This window comes from Canis lupus, chromosome 21 (genome assembly GCF_048164855.1).
Source record: "Canis lupus baileyi chromosome 21, mCanLup2.hap1, whole genome shotgun sequence".
Taxonomy (NCBI): domain Eukaryota; kingdom Metazoa; phylum Chordata; class Mammalia; order Carnivora; family Canidae; genus Canis; species Canis lupus.
Genome location: NC_132858.1, coordinates 41,648,905 through 41,669,173, shown reverse-complemented (window position 1 = coordinate 41,669,173; position 20,269 = coordinate 41,648,905). Strand labels below are relative to the sequence as shown.

At 48.2% G+C, this 20,269-nt stretch overlaps 1 protein-coding gene across 16 annotated transcripts in view; it reads left to right on the top strand.

The window, feature by feature from the left end:
* ATXN7L1 (ataxin 7 like 1) overlaps nt 1-20,269 on the top strand; it is a 245,291-nt gene that overhangs the window by 203,327 nt on the left and 21,695 nt on the right. For all 16 annotated transcript variants that reach the window (XR_012014177.1, XM_072791529.1, XM_072791528.1 and 13 more), the window contains 3 exons: nt 7,847-8,130; nt 11,314-11,396; nt 12,324-12,580. Coding sequence is in view for 15 of the 16 variants with exons in the window: in XM_072791529.1 (XP_072647630.1) it covers nt 7,847-8,130; nt 11,314-11,396; nt 12,324-12,580 (624 nt within the window). In the remaining variant the exon portion in view is untranslated. The remainder of the gene's footprint in view (nt 1-7,846; nt 8,131-11,313; nt 11,397-12,323; nt 12,581-20,269) is intronic.

The following is a 20,269-nucleotide window of genomic DNA, read 5'->3' as shown; positions in this document are numbered from 1 at the left end:
GAAACGGAAAACAGCACTCGTCCACCTGCCAGGTCAGCCTCCGTTCTTCGAAGCCTCACAAAAGTCCTTACGGACTCATGCACACCCCGCAATCGGGAAGTCACGTGGCTTTCCCGCCATCATGCAACCAGCAGTAGAAAAAGTGGGATTCAAATCCAGATTTGTCTAGATTTCTTTTTTAAGACTTTTTTTTATTTATTCATTTGGGAGAGACAGACAGAGAGCACAAGCAGGGGGAGAGGCAGAGGGAGAAGCAGACTCCCCGCTGAGCAGACACCCAACACGGGGCTCAATCCCAGGACCCTGAGATCATGACCTGAGCCGAAGGCAGGTGCTTAACCAGGAGCCACCCAGGCGCCCCTGAAGCCTGTTTTCCTAACCATTATCCTCAACTATCTTGCAACACCCTGTAGAATAGTGACAAGGCACAGACCTTAGATTCAGTTCTACTTGTCCTCCCTGATTTTATTTGACTGGCCTCTGGCCACTTTTACAATTCATCAAAGTCAGCTTGTTCATCTCTCCCTCACTCCTAACTGGCTTCAGGGAAAGTCCCACATCATTCTTCTCAGTGGCTAATCGCCTCTTCCCCCAGTTGATGGACAGGGTGCTGGCCCATCATCCAAGTCACTGATGAAGATGCTTTAGCCTTCCCGGCCAGCAATGGGCCCCCGTGAGCTCTGCTGGGGGCTGCTGGGGGCTGGCACAAAACGCTGCTAACCAGTCTTTTCTGCCTCTGCTGCCAGGGCCACTCACGCCCAGTAGTTGTGTGGTCTGACCACATTTTCCCAGTTTCCTGAGGGTGGGTTATATGGGAATGAATCCAAATCCGTGCAAAGGCCAGGAGAGATCGTACACAGTGCTTTCCCTCTGACCACCAGCCCTGATGCTCAGCCACAAAATATTAATCTGGCCGGTTCTTTATTTACTGTGCTCTGTGGCTGGTTACCCTGTGTTCTGTTTGCTTAAGGTGTTTACAAATTGGCTTTCTGAAAGTTTCCCCAATCTTTTCCCAGATTAAAAAACAAAACAAAACAAAAAAACAACCATTTATTCATTCATGGGGATTTATGTCGTACCTCCTCTATCTGTGGTACCTTGGTAGGATGTTGTAGCTCTGTTATTCAGGCTGATTCTTAGCGATTGCCTGACTCTCAGCCTTCAAGAACATCTCAAGTCTTTCTCGACTTAAATTATTTATTTATTTATTTATTTAGATTTTATTTATTCATGAGAGACACAGACAGAGAGAGCAAGAGAGGGAGAGACACAGGCAGAGGGAGAAGCAGGCTCCATGCAGGGAGCCTGACGCGGGACTCGATCCCAGGACTCCAGGATCACACCCTGGGCCAAAGGCAGGCACTAAACCGCTGAGCCACCAAGAGATCCTCTGGACTTAAAGAATTTAAATGTGATGTAAATAATGTCCTGAGAGCGCCACCCACCCCCACCCTCTCCCTCCATCCGCCAAAATGCATCCTTTATTATTATTATTTTTTAAATGCATCCTTTAAAATAGAGTGCATCCCCTTTTATTTGGGATGACTTCAATGCTGTCACTGCTTAGAAGGCAGGAGGCTGGGTGAGGTGGCCCTTTCAAGGATCTGCCAGGAAGCCGGAGATCCTCAAAATTCTGTGAGGCCAGCAGCACAGGCACAGGAGCCTTTGTCGAAAGAATCGGTGGGGAGAAATCAGACAGCTGAGAACTCTCATCAGACACATAACCCACAGCACAGCTACCATATGTCTTCAGGCTCTTGCCTGTCAAATCCATCTTTACCCTGCGCTGGTAAGTGGAGCAGGGCTGGCAACGATTTCTGCAGGCCTAAAGATTTTCTGAACCATTCTTTTAAGGCTTATCTGTTGATGAAAGAATAAATCATGATCCCCAGGAAAGTGGAGACGGCAGGAGAGCAGCTGGTCCTGGGAGACATGGGTGGCCCTCGAAACGGCGCCGGGGAGATGCTCGACCTCTGCTCTTTTGCAGACATCACTGGGCAGGGAGGGGGATCCACCTGGTGCCAGGAGAGCCATTGTTCTCAAAGCCAGAGCACCCTCCTTGGCCCAAAATGATAAGTTCGGACAGGCCCCCAGGAAGAAGCCGTGGCAGCCAAAGCAGCACGAAAGAAGCCAGGTAGGCCTCTGCCGCACCGAGCTAGGAGGACGAGGGAGGACTGTCCTCAGCTGTGGGATCCCCTGCCCGGGACCAGACACAGAGGAACGGAGATAACAAGGAGCTAACTACTCCCAGGATGTTAGACCCAGCGGGGGAACGAGCTGCAGCCCTGGGCTCCCTGAGAGAGTTCATCCCCATGAACAGAACAGGCATGATGAAAGCAACAGGGCCAGAGTGAGCACTCATCCTTCCCTTTCAAACACTGCTCCGCAAAGAAGGGCCGCTGGTGAGGTGACACATGCGACTAATTGGGAGAGTCCGGGAGGCACGGGCGTGCGGCCCCGCAGACGGGAGGGCCAGACCGAGAGGCTCCGGCCGACCTCAGGGGTAGCTGCCAGGCTTGCTTGTCACCAGAGCACACGGAGTAATAAATTCGCTCCAGCGCCCACCAGCACGTGGAGGAGGTTGGGTGGCTGTGATCCCATGCCGGGGAGAGGCCCACACCGCGGAGGCAGGGGGTCAGAATTCTTGGGCTTCTTTCCAGTGGAAAAAATTCAACCTGTTGTTCAGGGTCCACTGCCCAAGGTTGGGATGCCGGACAGGCCAGGGGTGATGGTAGGGGAAGTGGGGACAGTGAGAAAGGGGACGATGGGAGAACGTGGGAGGCAGTTGTGACACGATGGCTTCCAGATGCCCCCGAGTGTAGACGCAGCCAAGGATCTGTATGCAGGTGAAGCAGCGGCCGGGGCTCTCAGCACCTTCCTTTCTGCTGAGAAAAGGTGGAGTCTCTGGGATTGGTTTTCCAAATCGTGTGGCACCATCTTGCCATCATTTCCTCCTCTTTGTTCATCAATTTAGGATCTGAGGGCTCTTGCCAACAGTGGCGAAGAAAGGAGACTAAATATTCCAGTGGATGGATGGCTGACATTTATCCTGGGGAATGAGGTTGGCAAGGGCACACAGGAAGGCTTTTTGCTTTTCTCTCTCTCTCTCTCTGTCTCTATCTCTGATTGTTGTTTCTTCTGGGGATGGCTTTGACCCATCCCACCATCTCTGAGCTGCTTGCTTCCCTGTCTCCTTTAAACTCCCAGCCGAAGTACCTTCTCAGCTCAGACCAGAGGCAAGTTACCTTGGAGAGGAAGCCCAAAACCTTCGGGGGGCAGAAGGGACACCAAAGATAAAAGTATCTGGGTCAAGGGGGCCTGGCTGGCCAGAGGACATGTGACTCTTGATCTCAGGGTTGTGAGTTCAAGCCCTACACAGGTGTAGAGATTACTTAAAATTAAATCTTAAAAAAAAGTGGGGCATCTGGGTGGCCCAGTCGGGTAAGCGTCTGCCTTCAGCTCAGGTCATGATCCCGGGGTCCTGTGATTGAGCCCCATGTTGGGCTCCCTGCTCAGCAGGGAGTCTGCTTCTCCTACTCCCCCTGCTTGGGTGTGCACACTCTCAATCTGTCAAATAAATAAATAATTTTTTTTTTTTTTTTTTTAAGAAAGGCATCCAGGGCAGCCTGGGTGGCTCAGCGGTTTAAGCGCCTGTCTTCGGCCTAGGGCGTGATCCTGGAGACCCGGGATCGAGTCCCAGATCAGGCTCCCTGCATGGAGCCTGCTTCTTCCTCTGCCTGTGTCTCTGTCTCTCTCTCTGTGTCTATCATGAATAAATAAATAAAATCTTAAAAAAAAAAAAAAAAAAAGAGGCATCCAGGTCAGTTCCCAGGTTCTCCTTCTTCATTCTCCTTTAGTTGCTGGACATCCTTAGAATTCTCACCCAAAACAACAGAGTCTCCTATCACCTTCCTACCGCCAAGACGAAGCCCACCCACTGGGCATCAGAGACGTTTACTCAGCCCCTTACTACTCATCTGGACTTTGGAACCATTTGAAATACTATTGCTCAGACTTTTTTCCCCTAATACCTTCCATTCCAATGAAAGAAAACTCAATCCCAGAGAGCTTCACATTAGCCTTCTCTTCTAGTTTCTGATGGGCTCCGATTCCACATCCCGCCTATGGACGTTGGGATTCAAGTGGAGTTCTGGAAGTGTTGGCAGTAGAGGGTATGAATGAACCATGCTTGTTATAAAGTAGAGAGAATTCCAAATTAGGAGATCAGTCACAGATATTAGCTGGCCTGGCTCAAGCTCTGTTACTAACACACAGTTGGGAAGAAGCATCACCAAAGAGATGAGTCAGCTGGCACTGTTCCAAATGGCTGGACCTCGTGTACCTGTGCTCTCATGGCTGAATTAAGAGGCACATTGGAGCTGGACATTGACTTTAGGAGAGAAACGCAGGCTGTACTGTGAGCATTTGAGGACCATTTGGCTTGGTTTTTAAATTTAGTTCATTTCATACCATTGCTCTGAATTATTCTATCCCCACATCATGTCTTTGTCTGCTGAACTCACGGTACTCAACATGTGCCCTGGCCATTTCTCACAGGAACTGGAGGCCTGCCCTTTACTCATACCAGCTCCCGCGACAAGAGCTAGACTTGAAACCCAAGGGTCTAATTTCCTTTCCAGGATTTACTGGGCTTCACAAAGAAGTATATCAGAGGAAGGCCACTCGGGTGCTAGAGAATCTTCCCACCTGGTATTCCATCAACACCTGAAGTTTAACTTCTTCCTCTAGAAAAATAAAATCAACAGATCAGAACAAAGGTGACTAAATCAACCAGGCTTTTTAAGCAGGCTCTTATAATGTTTTTTTTTTTTTTAAGTCAGGATATTGATGTATAATTTTGCATGAATTTTGTGATTTTGAGGTGGGAGAAGTAGATTGTATTTTTAATTATGGCGAAGTACACAAAAGAAAATTTACCATCCTGGGCACCCGGGTGACTCAGTCAGTTAAGCAGTTGACTCTTCATTTCAGCTCGGGTCAGGATCTCAGGGTCGTGGGACTGAGGCCCGGGTTGGGCTCTGTGCTCAGCGGGAAGGCTGCTTGAGATTCTCTCTCTGCCCCTCTGCCACTCCCACTCCACGGTGCACACACGTGTGTGTGCAAGCATACCACACATGCACTCTCTCTTTCTCTAAGAAAAGGTGGGGGGGGGGGCATGCCTGGATGGCTCAGTGGATTTGAACATCCAACTCTTGGTTTTTGGCTCCAGTCATGACCTCATGGGTTGTGGGATAAGCCCTGTGTCAGGCTCCGTGCTCAGCGGGGAGACTGCTTGAGATTCTCTCTCTGCCCCTCCCCCTCACTCTTGCACTCTGTCTCTAAAATAAATAGATCTGGGATGCCTGGGTGGCTCAGTGGTTAAGCATCTGCCTTCGGCTCAGGGAGTGATCCCAGGGTCCTGGGATCGAGTCCCACATCGGGCTCCCTGCATGGAGCCTGCTTCTCCCTCTGCCTGTGTCTCTGCCTCTCTCTGTGTGTCTCTCATGAATAAATAAATAAAATCTTTTAAAAAAATAAAATAAGTAGATCCTTTAAAAAATAATTTAACTTAATTTAGTTTTTAAAGAAAAAAGAAAATTTACCATCCTAATCATTTTTAATATACAGAGCAGCAGTGTTAAGTACATTCACGCTGTTGTGCAACCCATCTCCCAAACTCTTTTCATCTTACAAAACTGCAACTTTGCACCATCCTTCTCTCCCCAGCCTTTGCAACCACCTTTCTGCTTCCTGCCTCTGAATTTGGCCACTCTAGGCACCTCATATAAGTGGAATCTTATAGTATTCATCTTTTTCTGATTGGCTTATTTCACTTAGCATAACGTTCATCCATGTGTAAGAGTCTCCTTCCTTTTTTTTCTAGATTTTATTTATTCATGAGCGACACAGAGAGAGGCAGAGACATAGGCCAAAGGAGAAGCAGGCTCCCTGCGGGGACCCCGATGTGGGACTCGATCCTGGGACTCCAGGTTCACGCCCTGGGCTGAAGGCTGATGCTCAACCACTGAGCCACCCAGGCATTTCGAATCTCCTTCTTTTTTAAGGCTGAATAATATTCCATTGTATGGCTATACCGCTTTTTGTTTATCCAGTCATCCACTCCTGGACACTTGGGTTGCTTTCACCTTTTGGTTATTTGAATCATGCCACTATGAACACGGGTATGCAAATCGCTCTTCAAAATCCCGATTTGTACAGTTTGTGTCTCTTAACATTGAGTGAAGGAAGCCTCAAAGAATTCTATATCTCGTGGTTTTACATTTTTTTACCATCAGGAAAAAATCAGGAACGCAGCACTAATTTTACCAGGTAATACCTTTACAGCCTCTCAGTGTGCTGACTCTTCAGGGGCTTCTTGGGCCTTCTTCAGCCATGTGTGAGTGCTTTGAGAATTGCCATTAAGTAGAAAGTAGCAGGTTAGCTGTATCTCGGTGACAGACCTGATCAAAGGCAGAGTTATCAGGGACTTGGTGTATTACTGAAACCCACCCGTTCCCGTTTCCCCTCACATGCGACTCGAGTCCCACACCGTCCCTCCCCAGGCCAAGAAAGCACGTGGTCGTAAGATAAAAGTGGTGAAGTCCAGCTACAATCTGCTTCACCGCTGAGTGCCCTTCTCACTGACGAACACCTATAAATAACATCTGTGATCCTGCTTCAAAGGCAGCAAAGAGGCAAGGGCTGAGGGGTTGCCGAAATCATTTCATGAACAAGTTGACCAAAAAATCGATCTGTGACTAAATCTTAGAGAAGGAAGAGCTGGCCAGCCATGTGGACAGACCAGACTCCTCCCCTGCAAAACCAGCCTCTCTCTCGTGCCCTACATTGTCTGCAGGCATGTATAAGCTATATTCTAGATCATTTGGCATTCAACTAGCTAAGTCGGCGCCACTCAGCTCAGAGATGATTGGGGGGCTGCGGTGTTAGCGTTGTGCCCTCCTGCAAGGAGGAAAAGGGAATCTAGTTCAGGAACCAAAGAAAAGCTTATTCCTCTCATCTTTGAAGACCCTGAGACAGAGTCCTCCACAGCCCCCCAGATGCAGGGTCCTGCAGCCTGGAACACACAGAAATCAAATGCGTATCCATTACAGGAGAAATCGTAGGCAAGTGGAGCTGAGGTGACAGATTTTGAAGAGCAAACATGCACCTTTGTGCTCTGTCTTCTCAAAATTCATCCTCTCACCTGCCAGCCTTGAGAATTGCCTATTTACATAACTAGCTGCCTAAAATGGAATATTAGATAATGTTACATGGTGCCTCCCTCGGCTGGAGCCCAGCCCCGGGATGTGAGAGATCCAGAAGTCCTCCAACAGCATGTAGCATGGCACGCTGGCCTGCAGCCATGCCTCCGCGTGGCGTGAGCCTGTCAGCACTCCCGGGCTAAGCAGATGTCAGGCCCCATCGCCGAGGTGGGAGACCAGCGAGCAGCAGGGGGAGGGGACGTGATTCAGCAAGTGGCACAGTGGCACGCCGTCTTCAGGGGACAAGCAGCACCTCCTCCCGAGCTTCACGGAGGGTGCCTTGTTCTGCCCAAGGTGCTGTCTCAGGGCCCGCCAACACGGAGGGAGCGGGGAGGGGGCCGCAGGCGGCTGCGATGCCAACCCTGGCGCCGCGCCAGCCTCGAGCCCCCCCCCCCCGCGCCCCGTTGGTCCTTTCCGAGGCACACGTCTCCCTCCCATCAAAACGGGAATCCTGCTGCTCCCGTATAAGAGGCGTATCAATAAGTCACAAGGAATGTTCTGATGATGATAAGCGCGTCTAGCTTCTCGGCGGACCACACGTATCAAAGAAGGCAATTGTGTGTATTTGTTCGTTTATTTTTCAGCGTTCCGGTTCCTGTAGTCAGTTTAGAGAAAATTCCTAACCTAGTGAAGGCAGATGGTGCCAATGTCAAAATGAACTCTGCAACCACTACCGCGGTCACCTCCTGCTCCTCCTCATCCTCTGCCGTCTCCACCCCACCTTTAATTAAGCCAGTCTTGATGTCCAAGCCAGTGCCACCTTCCCCAGAGAAGATCTTAAATGGCAAAGGAATTTTGTCCACCACAATAGACAAGAAACACCAAAATGGCACCAAAAACAACAACAAGCCTTACAGGAGACTTTCAGGTACGTGTCTGTGTCCTTCGAGTCTGGCTCACGATCTCGCTGCCTCTGAGCCACGTCCGTGACCGAGGAGTGCTGCGTTCTTGTAACCAGGCAGGCCCGTTTCGTGGTAAGGGGAGCCTGGGGTTGACCTGCAACCAGGAGCCCCACCTAAAACTGCGAGGGAGAAGGGGTTCTCTTTTTTGCGGGCTGGATGAGGTTCTCCTCGCTCGACTTGGGGCTCAGCAGGAGGGAGCCTCTCGGCCCGGAATGCAGGGGGCTTTACGGCCACCGCCACAGCCTGCGCGTGCTGAGGCCTTCCCATGCTGCCTGGCCAGACGGGCCCCAGGCTCCGTAGACGCCTCGCCACAGCCGGGAGGTTGGACAGCCACAGGGAGCCTCACTGCCCCGCAGGGCAGACTGGGGACAGTACCGGCAGGTGGTCTGCCCCCCTCTGACCTTGGGTTTTGGTTGGTTGCCAGGTTGATTATGTGCTCTGGGGCTGCGACCACCCTTCCCGCATAATCGGGAACACTTGGACTGGCACAGCAGGTGAGGCGTTGAGGGGTTTCTCTTGCATCTCCTTCTTGGGTGTCTGCGTAGACACTCAGGATGCCTGGAACAGGACACGTGGCCAGTATTTGAGACAGTGGTTGCCCTCAGGGGGGCCCCCAGGCAGACGATGTTTGCTTTGGATTTGTCATAGAACTCAATCTGGCAGTTCTACTTTCTCCCAAAGACCAAGAAAAGCTATAAACTTTATAACTTTTTCACACACTGTGGGCATTTATCAAATGTTGACTGGAAAAAAAAGAAAGAAGGAAAATATGGTGAAAGCCACCCAGTGAGAGAGAAACCGTGCCTTCCAGTAGGAGGCGTAGCTCTTAATCAGCCTAAGAATCGTGGGTCAATTTTATTTTTGACTTTATATTTGACTAATCTATATTTCAGTGTTTCTATCTTGCTTCTGTAACTGTTTAAAAAAATTATTTCTTAAAAGTACTTTGGACCCAAAGCATTCAAAGGGTTTTTACCCTAAAAAATCTCTCTATGTGCTACTCACCCACTATAAAGAAAGAAAGGTAGAGCCCGGCGCTCTCTTTGAGCGCTGCAGGGCCCTCCCAGAGTGGGGGGCGGAGGGGGGAGCCCCACTCCTGGCTCTCTTCCTGAATGGAGAGTTCAATTCCACTCTTCAGAGCTGGGTGGCAATGTCCCTGGAAAACCCAGGAGGCCCAGCTGGGCAGTGTCCACGGGCAGAAGCACGACCGTGGCTTCCAGCCTGCACCCCAACCTGGAGTCGTAGAGGAGTTTTTTGTGGTGTTTGTTGGTTTTGCATTTTGTCAGTTGTTTTGTCTCATTGGGTCTCTTGCTTGTTTCTATCTCCCTTTCACATTTGGCAGCCAGCTCCTACCCCCTGGCCAAACAACCTGCTCAGTCGCAGGCCAGCGTGAGTGCTGGTGTGGATCTGGGCCCGGGTCTGACTCTGACAGGCCCCAGGGAAAGAACTCTGTGGCAGGCAGCCTGGGGCCCGGCGCCCAGGCCCTCCTCGGTGGGCAGAGAAGGCTCATGGGAAACGGGCATCTCCAGGCCTCAGAGTTTTCTAGTCTTAAAAGTGAAGCCAAAAAATAAAAATAAATAAAAAAAGAAGTTGCAGGGATGAGGGCACCTGGCTGGCTCAGTCCAAAGAGCATGCGACTCTTGATTTCAGGGTCGTGAGTCCAAGCCCCACCACGCTGGGTGTAGAGATTACTAAAACTAAAATCTTTAGGAAAGAAGAAGATAAAGATGATGATGACAAATGACAAAAGCCAAAAAAGGGGTGGGAGGCATTTTGATGGCCAACCAGAAAGGCTGTCTTGGACATGAGAATGGTTTTCCTCACCCCCATCATCATCACCACCTTTGCAACCACTACAAGCCCCAGATTTTCTCTTAAAATCAGAACACATTCATTTATGAGGCTCAGGGTTTACTTCAGCCATCTCAGACAGCTCTTCAGGTAAATTCTTTTAGTTTACAGTCATTCAAATCTTTCATGGAGGCACCCAACCAATTTTATATACAACCCCCACCCACCGACCCTGTGGCCAGCCTCCCTGAGTGCCCAGAAGAGCTGTGTCATCCCTGTGCTGCGGGACTCAGGTGTTTGCTGGGAGCCTTCCAGAAATAGCACAGACTCTCCAAGAGGTAGAACTTTGAAGCCGAAAGGGTCCTTAAGAGGGATCGCCTCACATCCTCTCATTTTCCAGTCGGGGGGAGGCTTTTGGTAATCCAGAAGGCGCAAAAGATCCAAAGTGGGCATAAAAAGAGCAGGCTCCTTGGAAGTAACCTCACTGTGAGCCATCATCAACAGTCCAGGGAGAAGCAGGAGCTAGAGAAAGCCTGGCTCCCTGCAGCCCCCCTTCGTCCCCACCCAGTTGGCCAGCCTCTGCTCATTCCCATTTGGAGCAAGGGCCCCGCGCTGGGAGCAGAGCATGCTGGGAGACTAGCAGGCCCTACCCTCTATGCACCCTCCACTTGAGACAGCACACCCCAAACTCTTCCCCCGCCCCTGCCTGTGACACCGCCAAAACATTCCTGAATCAGATAAACGATGTTTCTGGTCAGCAAGGCTGCGTGGAAAGCCCAGAGCTGAGGACTTTGCAAAGCACAAGAGAGGCAGGTCATACTGACATGTCAAGGAATAATCTCCCACTTAAGTGGCTCAAACTAGCAGGAAGGGCAGGGGCGGTGGGGGGGGGGATGGGTTCTTGGAGCCGCCTAGGAAGAGTGGCCCTTGGGCCTCAGGTGGCTCTCCTGGCCCTGCAGCCAGCTGTGCCCCAAGTGCCAAGTACTTGGGGGAACCGTTTAAGTGAGATCAAGTGTGAGAGCATCAGGGCTCCTGGCCCTCCGGTGCGTGCCCGCACCCTGGTCTCCGTGCCTTGTGCTGCGTTCCACATCCCTCCTGAAGCTGGACCTGGAACTCTGGGGTCAAAGGGGAGTGCCATTTTACCCCGAGCGGTTCTTGAAGCATTTTAGCAGCCGGTTGGAAAAAAAAGAAAAAAGAAAAAGAAAAAGAAAGAAAGAAAAAAAAAAAAAAAAACCAGATTGCCTGACAATGTCTCACTTGTTGGTGCAAATGTGCATTTTTTTTTTAAATGTAGTCTTAATGCCAAATCCTATTTAGTCTCCTTTTTTCTTATATTTTTTGTTTGTTTCTTAAACCAGAGAGAGAATTTGACCCAAATAAACACTGTGGAGTATTGGATCCCGAGACAAAGAAACCTTGCACAAGATCCCTCACCTGCAAGGTATTTCTCTTTCCATAAAAAATACTTCCTGCTCTCGCTGGGGCCTTTGTCGAAATGTTTGCATGCCACTCTCTGCACACGGCAGGGTGTGGAACCTCGACATGACCCCCAGCTGTTCTTTGTAAGGGAAATGCTTTCTTCTCTTCCATGGTAGCAGAGTGCCTGCCTCAAGCTGGCTGGCTTTTTAAGAAGGAAAAAAAAAATAGGCTTCCCCTGTTACTTGTGAGGCCAGACAGTAAATTGTATTTATAGGCACTCACAGGCGGTTCTAAACCCTGCTACGTTTTAATGTATGCAGGAGCGGCGGCGGCGGCGGCGGCGGCCTGAAAGGCAGCCCTGGAGGGGAGGGCGAGCGGCCGCGCCCCTGATCCGGCCACGCCGGGTGGCCAGGGGGACAGCTGAGCCCGGGCGGCCGCCATCGGGGGGCCCCCGGCCCCGTATTTCATCCCGAACTGCTAGCGCTTCCTGGGATCGCGGCCGCGGCCCCTCTGCCCGGAGGCTCCGGGCGTCTGGGCCACAGCGAGCCTCCCACCTGCACCTGGATTAACTCTAGCGCAGCCTCACCGCCGCCCTTCCTCCGGGCTCCCTGGGCGCTGCGCTGAAGCTCCTCATCCTGTGCCCGGTTTTGGTTTTTTTGGTTTTTTTTTTTTTTTTTTTGGTCTTTTTGTTTTTTGCTTTTTGGTTTTTTTTTGTTTGTTTGTTTTTTTGGAGGAAGCTTTGGCTTCTTAACGCCAGGAGTGTAGGGCATGGTTGCGTTTGTGTGGTGTCTGCCTCTTCCCAGCCACAGAACGGGAGCTGTTGCCTTGAAGTTGACTTTTCGAGCACCTCTAAATTCCCATGAATTGCTGTTTCTGAAATGGAGGGCCCGGGGAAGCAGGTTTATGTGCTGATCAAAGAGGCTGTGCTTTTCATCTCTCTTCTCCTTAGACGCACTCGCTAAGCCATCGGAGGGCAGTCCCAGGCCGGAAAAAGCAATTTGACCTCCTTCTGGCAGAACACAAAGCCAAGTCCCGGGAAAAAGAAGTTAAAGATAAAGAGCATCTCCTGACTTCGGCAAGGGAAGTACTTCCTAACCAACCTGGGCCGGCGCAGGACTCTCTGCCAGGACCTTCAGGGAGCTCTGGGCCAGAACCGAAAGTCGCATCCCCTGCCAAATCCAGGCCACCTAACTCTGTGCTTCCTAGGTAAGTCCCGCTTCGCTGGTAGAAGCCTTGAGTCCTCCCCAGGCCAAGTGACTCTGCTTTGCCGGGTCGCATGTGATCGGATCACATGGCAAATGGAAGTCCTAATAGTCCTACCTTGTAAGACGGCTGTGAAGTGTGAGATCGTGGGCATGAGGGGCTCAGCCAGTGCCCGCCACATAGCGTTTGGTGGATTTTAACTGCTCTCATCATCATCATCATCATCACCATCATCATCATCATAGCAGACCTATAGCAGACAGAGCAAGACTAATCTGGAAACTAATACCCGGAAGGATGACCCATCAGCCACTGGGCAACTTTCAGGTTGCCTGAGGTTTTAGATTAGTTGGACAGTCCCAGAGTGGAGAGTTGGGGCAGTCATCACACTTTACGAGCCCATTTGCCACATGATTTTGTGAATTTTTCCCACAAGTCTCCTACGATCAGGGCGAAAGGAAAATTGGCATCATAGAGGCTGTTTGTCCTTACATATCCCTCCACACCAAGAAAGCTGAGCCATCTGTTTGGGGTTTTATTTGGTTGTCCTGGACAGAGAGGAAAGAACAGAAAACAGAATTAAAACCCGTTTGGATTGAGAGCGGTTTAAAAATCCATGCATGTCTGTTTTCACCGGCCAGTGGAATACCGAGCAGCCGACCAATTTCCAGGTAATAAGACAGGGAGCCCTTCATTCAAAAATATTTATCTAGTGCTTGCTCCATAAGCAAAGTACGGGCATTCCTCCTTTTTATTGTGCTTCACTTTATTGCACTTTGCAGATATTCCTTTTTTTTTTTACAAATTGAAGGTTTGTGGTGGCCTGGCGTCGAGCAGATCCAGCAGCGCCATTTTTCCAACAGCATTTGCTGATTTCAGGTCTCTGTGTCAATAAAGTATTTCTTAATTAGAGCATGTACATTAGATATGATACTATTGCACGCTTAATAGAGCACAGTATAAGGTAAATATAACTTTTATATGCACCAGGAAGCCAAAAAGTGCATCTGATTCGCTTTACTGCGATATTGGCTTTATGGCAGCGGGTCTGGAACCAGCCCCGTGGTGTCTCCCAGGTATGCCTGTACCAGGTCAGGTACTTTCAAGCAACAGTACAGAGATGGATGAAATTAGATCCTGCTTTTCAAGAGTTCAAAGTTTAGAAGATAAGACGCAAATATCCATAACTTCACGAAGAGGAATCATTAATGATAAAATATGAGAAGGGCAGACAGTGGAATTATCTGATCATTTTTAATGCATACAGCGTGAATCTCAAAGGGGGATTGTCCAGTCAGCAAGTAGGCATTAAGAGAACACAGTTATAAAAGAAGGGGAAGGGGATCCCTGGGTGGCGCAGCGGTTTAGCGCCTGCCTTTGGCCCAGGGTGCAATCCCACGTCGGGCTCCCAGTGCATGGAGCTTGCTTCTCCCTCTGCCTATGTCTCTGCCTCTCTCTCTCTCTCTCTCTGTGACTATCATAAATAAATAAAAATTAAAATTAAAAAAAAAAGAAGGGGAAGGACTTGATTTTTAAAAGCAAAAGCAACTATTTGGTGACAGTTGTTACAGATCTAGCACGTTCTCGTGCCTCCTGCTTTGGCGCAAGCCTGATCCAGTTTGATAGCCGGAGTCCCTTTGTGGGAACCGCCAACCTCGGCGTCAGGTTCAAGCAGACACCGCCAGGTGGAATGGCCACCCGCACACATTTCCTGCAGCATACACGCTGCCGTATTGGGCCACCAACTTAGGTGTCACATCATTTTGCAGGATCATTTTGTAACTACTTCTCACTGTAACACCAGAATTTGGTGAAGGATATTCATTACCTTTCCTCAGCTTTTGAGTTAAGCAGGCTATTCCGTTCCAGATTTCTGGGAGGGGCTTTGGCTTTCAAAATTTTTTGTGGCTGTAGACCTTTTTTATTCCCACAAAGCCTTACATGGTACCCAATAGAAAAGCAGACTTGCTCCACCTAAAGCCAGCTCATCTCTGCTCCCATCACACATGTATCCAGGGCCTGCCCATCCTGGGGATCCGCTTGGCGTCCCCAAGGGCTCCGAGGGAACCTGGTTTGAAGACCCTCTTTTATTGTGGGTTCACCGTAGATTTTAACTGATGGAGGCACTTCTCACCCTACCTGGCTGAAGGGAGGAGCCAGGGGGCAGCCGTTAAAAAAATAAAACAGGCATGGAGGCTTAACAGTGTCTTTCTTTTTTTAAGATTTTTTATTTATTCATTCATGAGAGACAGAGAGAGAGCGAGAGAGGCAGAGACACAGGCAGAGGGAGAAGCAGGCTCCATGCAGGGAGCCCAACACGGGACCCGATCCCGGGATTTCAGGATCACGCCCTGGGCCTAAAGCAGGCACCAAACCACTGAGCCACCCAGGGATCCCCTTAACAGTGGCTTCTTAATAGCCTTTTTAAATTTAGTTTTCAGGGGAATGTGTATCAATAGAGAAATGCCAGGTTTTATGTTCTTTTAAGGAAGTAGAAGGAAGATGGAGAGTGAGGTTCATCAGCAAAAAAGAATTATCTCTGAAAGGAAGGAGGAAGCCGAGGAGTGCATTACAAGCGTCGGCTAACAGAATAATTGTTAAGGATGCTTTTCAGGGTTGATATAGGCACCAGAAAACTCAGATATGAGCTGAGTTTCCAAACTTTGTGGGAAATAATGTCCTTTTCCGCTTGATTTTAGTTAGGATAAGACCCTATACAGTCAGAGATTGAAAAAGCATAATCAAAATTTGATGTCCTCCTTGGGGTGCCTGGCTGGCTGGCTCGGTAGAGCATGTGACTTGATCTCGGTGCTATGGGTTCAAGCCCCATGTTGGGTGCAGAGATCACTTAAAAATAAAATCTTTTTTTTTTATTTTTTTTTTAATTTTTATTTATTTATGATAGTCACACAGAGAGAGAGAGAGGCAGAGACGTAGGCAGAGGGAGAAGCAGGCTCCATGCACCCAGAGCCCGACGTGGGATTCGATCCCGGATCTCCAGGATCACGCCCCAGGCCAAAGGCAGGCGCCAAACCGCTGCGCCACCCAGGGATCCCTTAAAAATAAAATCTTAAAAAAAGAAAAAAAAAAACAGAATTTAATGTCCTCGCGTAAAACTTAAAACAACATTTATTTTCTTCATACTAGCAACATACAATATATATAAATAGCTATTTCAATCACAGTAATCATCTATAATTGACCAAAAAAATTTATCACACAAGAACGGAAAATATTGCAGCCCCTTCCCAATCGTGAATTCTTTTTGTAGGAAATGCTAGCACGTCTGAATTTATTTTTTACGTATCATTTGATAACCTTGAAAATATTTCAGTTCTCGTATTCTTGAATTACAACCCACTCTTGTCAAGGGTTCCTGAAAAAAGAACTTAGGTCTAGAGCTGGAAATGTTAAAGTCAAATAGCAAGGGCTGGAAAAAGGTTGGAAGTGCAAACGTCAGCTCCGTGCTCTCCAATGACATGAGTGCAGCCATGTTTCTGAGCCTCTGCGGCGTCGAACTGTTAGTAAGTGGTAGTAGTGCTCCACGGAAAGCCGTGTGAGTAATCCAAGGCCTTGGTGCTACCTGATTTCCATGTGCCCATCCTTCTGGCCACTCTTCACCAACCTGGGGGCTCTTGAATAACACACTTCTGTGCTCTTGTTTCTTTGCCCCAACTCTAGGGGAGCTTATTACATGCCCCCAAAGAGTCCAAGGGCTGTGGATGACCAGCCCAACCAAACCCATCAGGACTTTTGTGGAAAGGAGGAAGAGGCCAAAGGGTTGAGCCAGGCTCTGAGAAGCCAGTCTGGCACCCAAGAAGGAGAGAGGAAAGATAGGTCATGGAAGCCAGTGCTGACAAAATCCAGCCACATTCCCCTCTGTCTCGTGCGATGCTCACACATCTCATCTTAAAGTATGAAAATGGTGGTGCCTGGGTGGCTCAGTTGGTTGGGGTCTGACTCATGGTTTTGGCTCAGGTCATGATCTCAGGGTCCTGAGATTGAGCCCTGTGTCACGCTCAGCACCCAGCACGGAGTCTACTTGAGATTCTCTGCCTCTCCCTCTCCCTCTGCCACTGCCCCCCCGCCCTCTGCTCACACTCTCTCTCTCAAATAAATACATAAAATTTTTTTTTAAAGATTTTATTTGTTTATTCATGAAAGACACAGAGAGATAGGCAGAGGGAGAAACCAACTCCCTGCAGGGAGCCCGATGCGGGACTCAATCCCAGGACTCCAGGATCACACCCTGAGCCAAAGGCAGATGCTCAACCACTGAGCCATCCAGGCACCCAAACAAAATCTTAAAAAATAAATAAATAAATAAAAAAGGAATAAAGGAATAAACAGGGAAAAATCCAAGGAATCTTAAACTGGCATAGGTAGAAGTTTCTAGATAATCTGAAAACAGGCAGAGATAATTCTGTAGTGAAAGCAACTCCAGCTCCTGCCTCATTAGGATAAGTGTTATGGCTACACTGTAAGCCTTGACTTAATGTTTGCCCCTGTGTTCTTCCTACACCCACTTCTCAGTATGGGGGCCTTTGAAGTCAAACAGATAGTATCAAGTCTCATTTCCACTCTTATTAGCTTTGCCACCCTTTCCCTTACCTGAGAAATGTAGGTAAGTTACACCGACCTATAGCAGCAAGTAAGTTGCGTGAGAGGATGTCCGATGCATGCCTAGCACATAGTAGGGAGTCAGCTAAGATTGGTTGCCATGTGTTCTCTTCCCCAAAGCACTCAGACAGACTGATGCTCATGCTTCCTCAGAGGGTGGAGGAGGGGACTTTCTCTAAGTTTCCCTGACTGGAACTGGACAGGGACCATTGTCACATAGTCTTTAAACCAGACTGGTAAATGGAGAATGGCAGGTGATGTCATGATGAGGGCAGAGGAGTGGACGGCAGCTTTACAAACTCGAGTGACTCTTCCAACATGCTCTCATGACTAGCTGCCCCATTTCCCATCACTCTTCTCCAGGCCTTGTTTTTTTCTTTTTTTTTCTTTTTTTTTTTTTTTCTGAGACACAGGTTGGTTACAGTGAACCCCTTCCCTCCAGGTTCTGCCCCAGAGTACAGCCATCAGAGCTGGAAGGTCTTGAAAGCATTCCCCACTCCATTATCACCTGGAGGATGCCTGGTTTTTCATCTTGAGTGAAACAAGTCTGAAAAGGAACAAATTCAGAGTTCTGTCTCTGCTCTCAGAGCCCATTCTGTTCTAGACACAAATGTCCATGCTCAGCTTCAGTCTGTAGGATTCTCCTCCCCTCATTTCTGTTTGATCTGGCAACTAAAATTTATTATTTTTTCAGCCATTTTTTTCTTTTTTCCTTGATTAAACTTTTTTTTTTAAATCAAAGTGAAATGGACACATGGTTCAAAAGTCGAATAGAACCAAAAGACTTAGAATGAAAAACAGGAGTTCCTGCCATCCTGGGGGATCACTTTACCCACTCTGTGTTAGAGTACCTGTTCCCTGGATCCCAGTGCCTCCCTCTCTCTTGGTTTGCTCTTTTATTCTGATGGAGTATGTCCTCCATCAGCTTCCTGTGAAAAGGTACAAAGGGGTTCAATTTTTAGAACCCTTACACACCTGAAAATGTTTTTATTCTATCTTTACACTTAATTGATAATCTGAGTATATAGCTGGATTGAAAATCATTTCCCTTTTTTTAAGATTTTATTTTATTTATTCATGAGAGACACAGAGATAGAGACATAGGCAGAGAGAGAAGCAGGCTTCCTGCGGGGAGCCCTATGCAGGACTCAATCCCAGACCCTGAGATCACGACCTGAGCTGAAGGCAGACGCTCAACTACTGAGCCACCAGGCATCCCAAAAATCATTTCCCTATGGAATTATGAAGACATTTTTTATTGGCTTTCCTTTTATTGGAAAGTCTGATATTCTCTTTGCATATGATCCGTTTTTAATCTCTAACACCCAGGGCTCTGAAGTTTCACAGGGATCACTCAATATGGGTCTTTTTTCATTCATAGTACTGGGTACTTAGCAGATTCATTCAGTCTATGAATACCTGTTTCAGGGATAATTTTGTATCTTACATCTTGGCTAATTTTCTCCCCACTATCGTCTTTATTCTTTGTATTGACCTCCCATTAGTTGGATGTTGGACCTTTTACTTTGATCTTTTCATTCTCTTATTACTTCTCTTCTCCTATTTTCTCTTATTCTCTTAATCTCTTGTTATACTTTCTAAAAGATTTTCTTCCATTTTACCTTCAAAGCTGTATATGAAATAACCAATTTATGATTAACTTTTTTAGATCTTTAGGATATGGTTCTTAGATATAAAGAACTTCTTGCAATTGCTTCCTTTTTGAAGATTTATTTACTTACTTACTTACTTACTTACTTACTTATTTGAGAGAGAGAGTGCAAGAGCTCCTGTGAGGAGAAGGGCAGAAGGAGAGGGAGAGAATCTCAAGCAGACTCCTCACTAAACCAGGAGCCCCATGAGGGCTTGATCTCAAGACCCTGAGATCATGACCTAAGCCAAAACCAAGAGTTGGATGTTTAGCTGACTGAGCCACCCAGGAACCCTTATAATTGCTTCTTAATAATATCCTACAAGATATTATCATTTTGCAGAGATAATACCATCCTAGTATCTTTAACACAGGTTTTTTAGGTTTTTCCTCTTTGCTTCATTATCTTTGTTTCTTTCGTGTGTGTCCATGCATTTGATGTTTGGCTGGTCAGTCTCATGATGGAGATGTTCCAGGAATGTTTGGTGATGCCTAACCATTCACACTTAGAAGCACCAAGGCGCCTGGGTAGCTTAGTCAGTTAAGCGTCTTCAGCTCATGTCATGATCTCTGGGTCCTGGGATCAAGCTCCACCTGGGGGGGGGGGAGGGGAGTCTGCTTCTTCCTCTCCCTCTCTTTCTCAAATAAATAAATGAAATCTTTAAAAATAAAAATAAAAAGAGTAAATAGAAGAGAAGCGTTAACCGGCTGATTGGAAGTCTTTGTGTGGGACTGTGAACAAAAAGGTCATCAGGTCACCAATCAGCCTATTTTGGAGGGTTCCTGAAGGCAAGATCTGGAAGCCTTTTCTCTGGGGCCATTCCATTTCTCGGGATAAGACTCCTCCCTGGTGATGTGCCTGATGATAGGCATTCTAGGAGTGCCCACTAAGGATTTGACTAGAGAGAGCCCATGCTTACCTTGTTTCCCGCCCTGTGCCTCTCACCTGATCTCTGCTGAGCCTGGCAGCCCCTTATTTAATGGGATCTCTCCAGTTTTCTGGAGAGTAAACCTTTGTTCTCTTGTTGGATTAGAAGGGGTGGGTCCTGGCAGGAGCAATGGGAGTCATCTGGTCATGTGAGGTCGTAGTGTTGACCTGTAGGTCCAGCTACCACACAGGAAGACTTTCAACTTTCCCACTAGGTTTAGCCCTCACATGACCCATGACCTTTGCAGCTCGAAGTGGCTCCAGGTGCCCTATTTCTCAGAGGTTCTGTGGTAACTTGCCCTGCAATGAACACTTCTCCAGAGACATTCTATCTTCTGAAAGTATGTTCACGTCTCATGTTCACACTGTATCAATTGGGATGCTTCAGGTGCAAGTAGCAGAAAACCTGGTCTTACTAAATGCTTAAATTAAAAATTGTCTTATCACACATGACAAGAAGTCCAGAGGTGAAAGGGCACCACTCCCCAAAGAT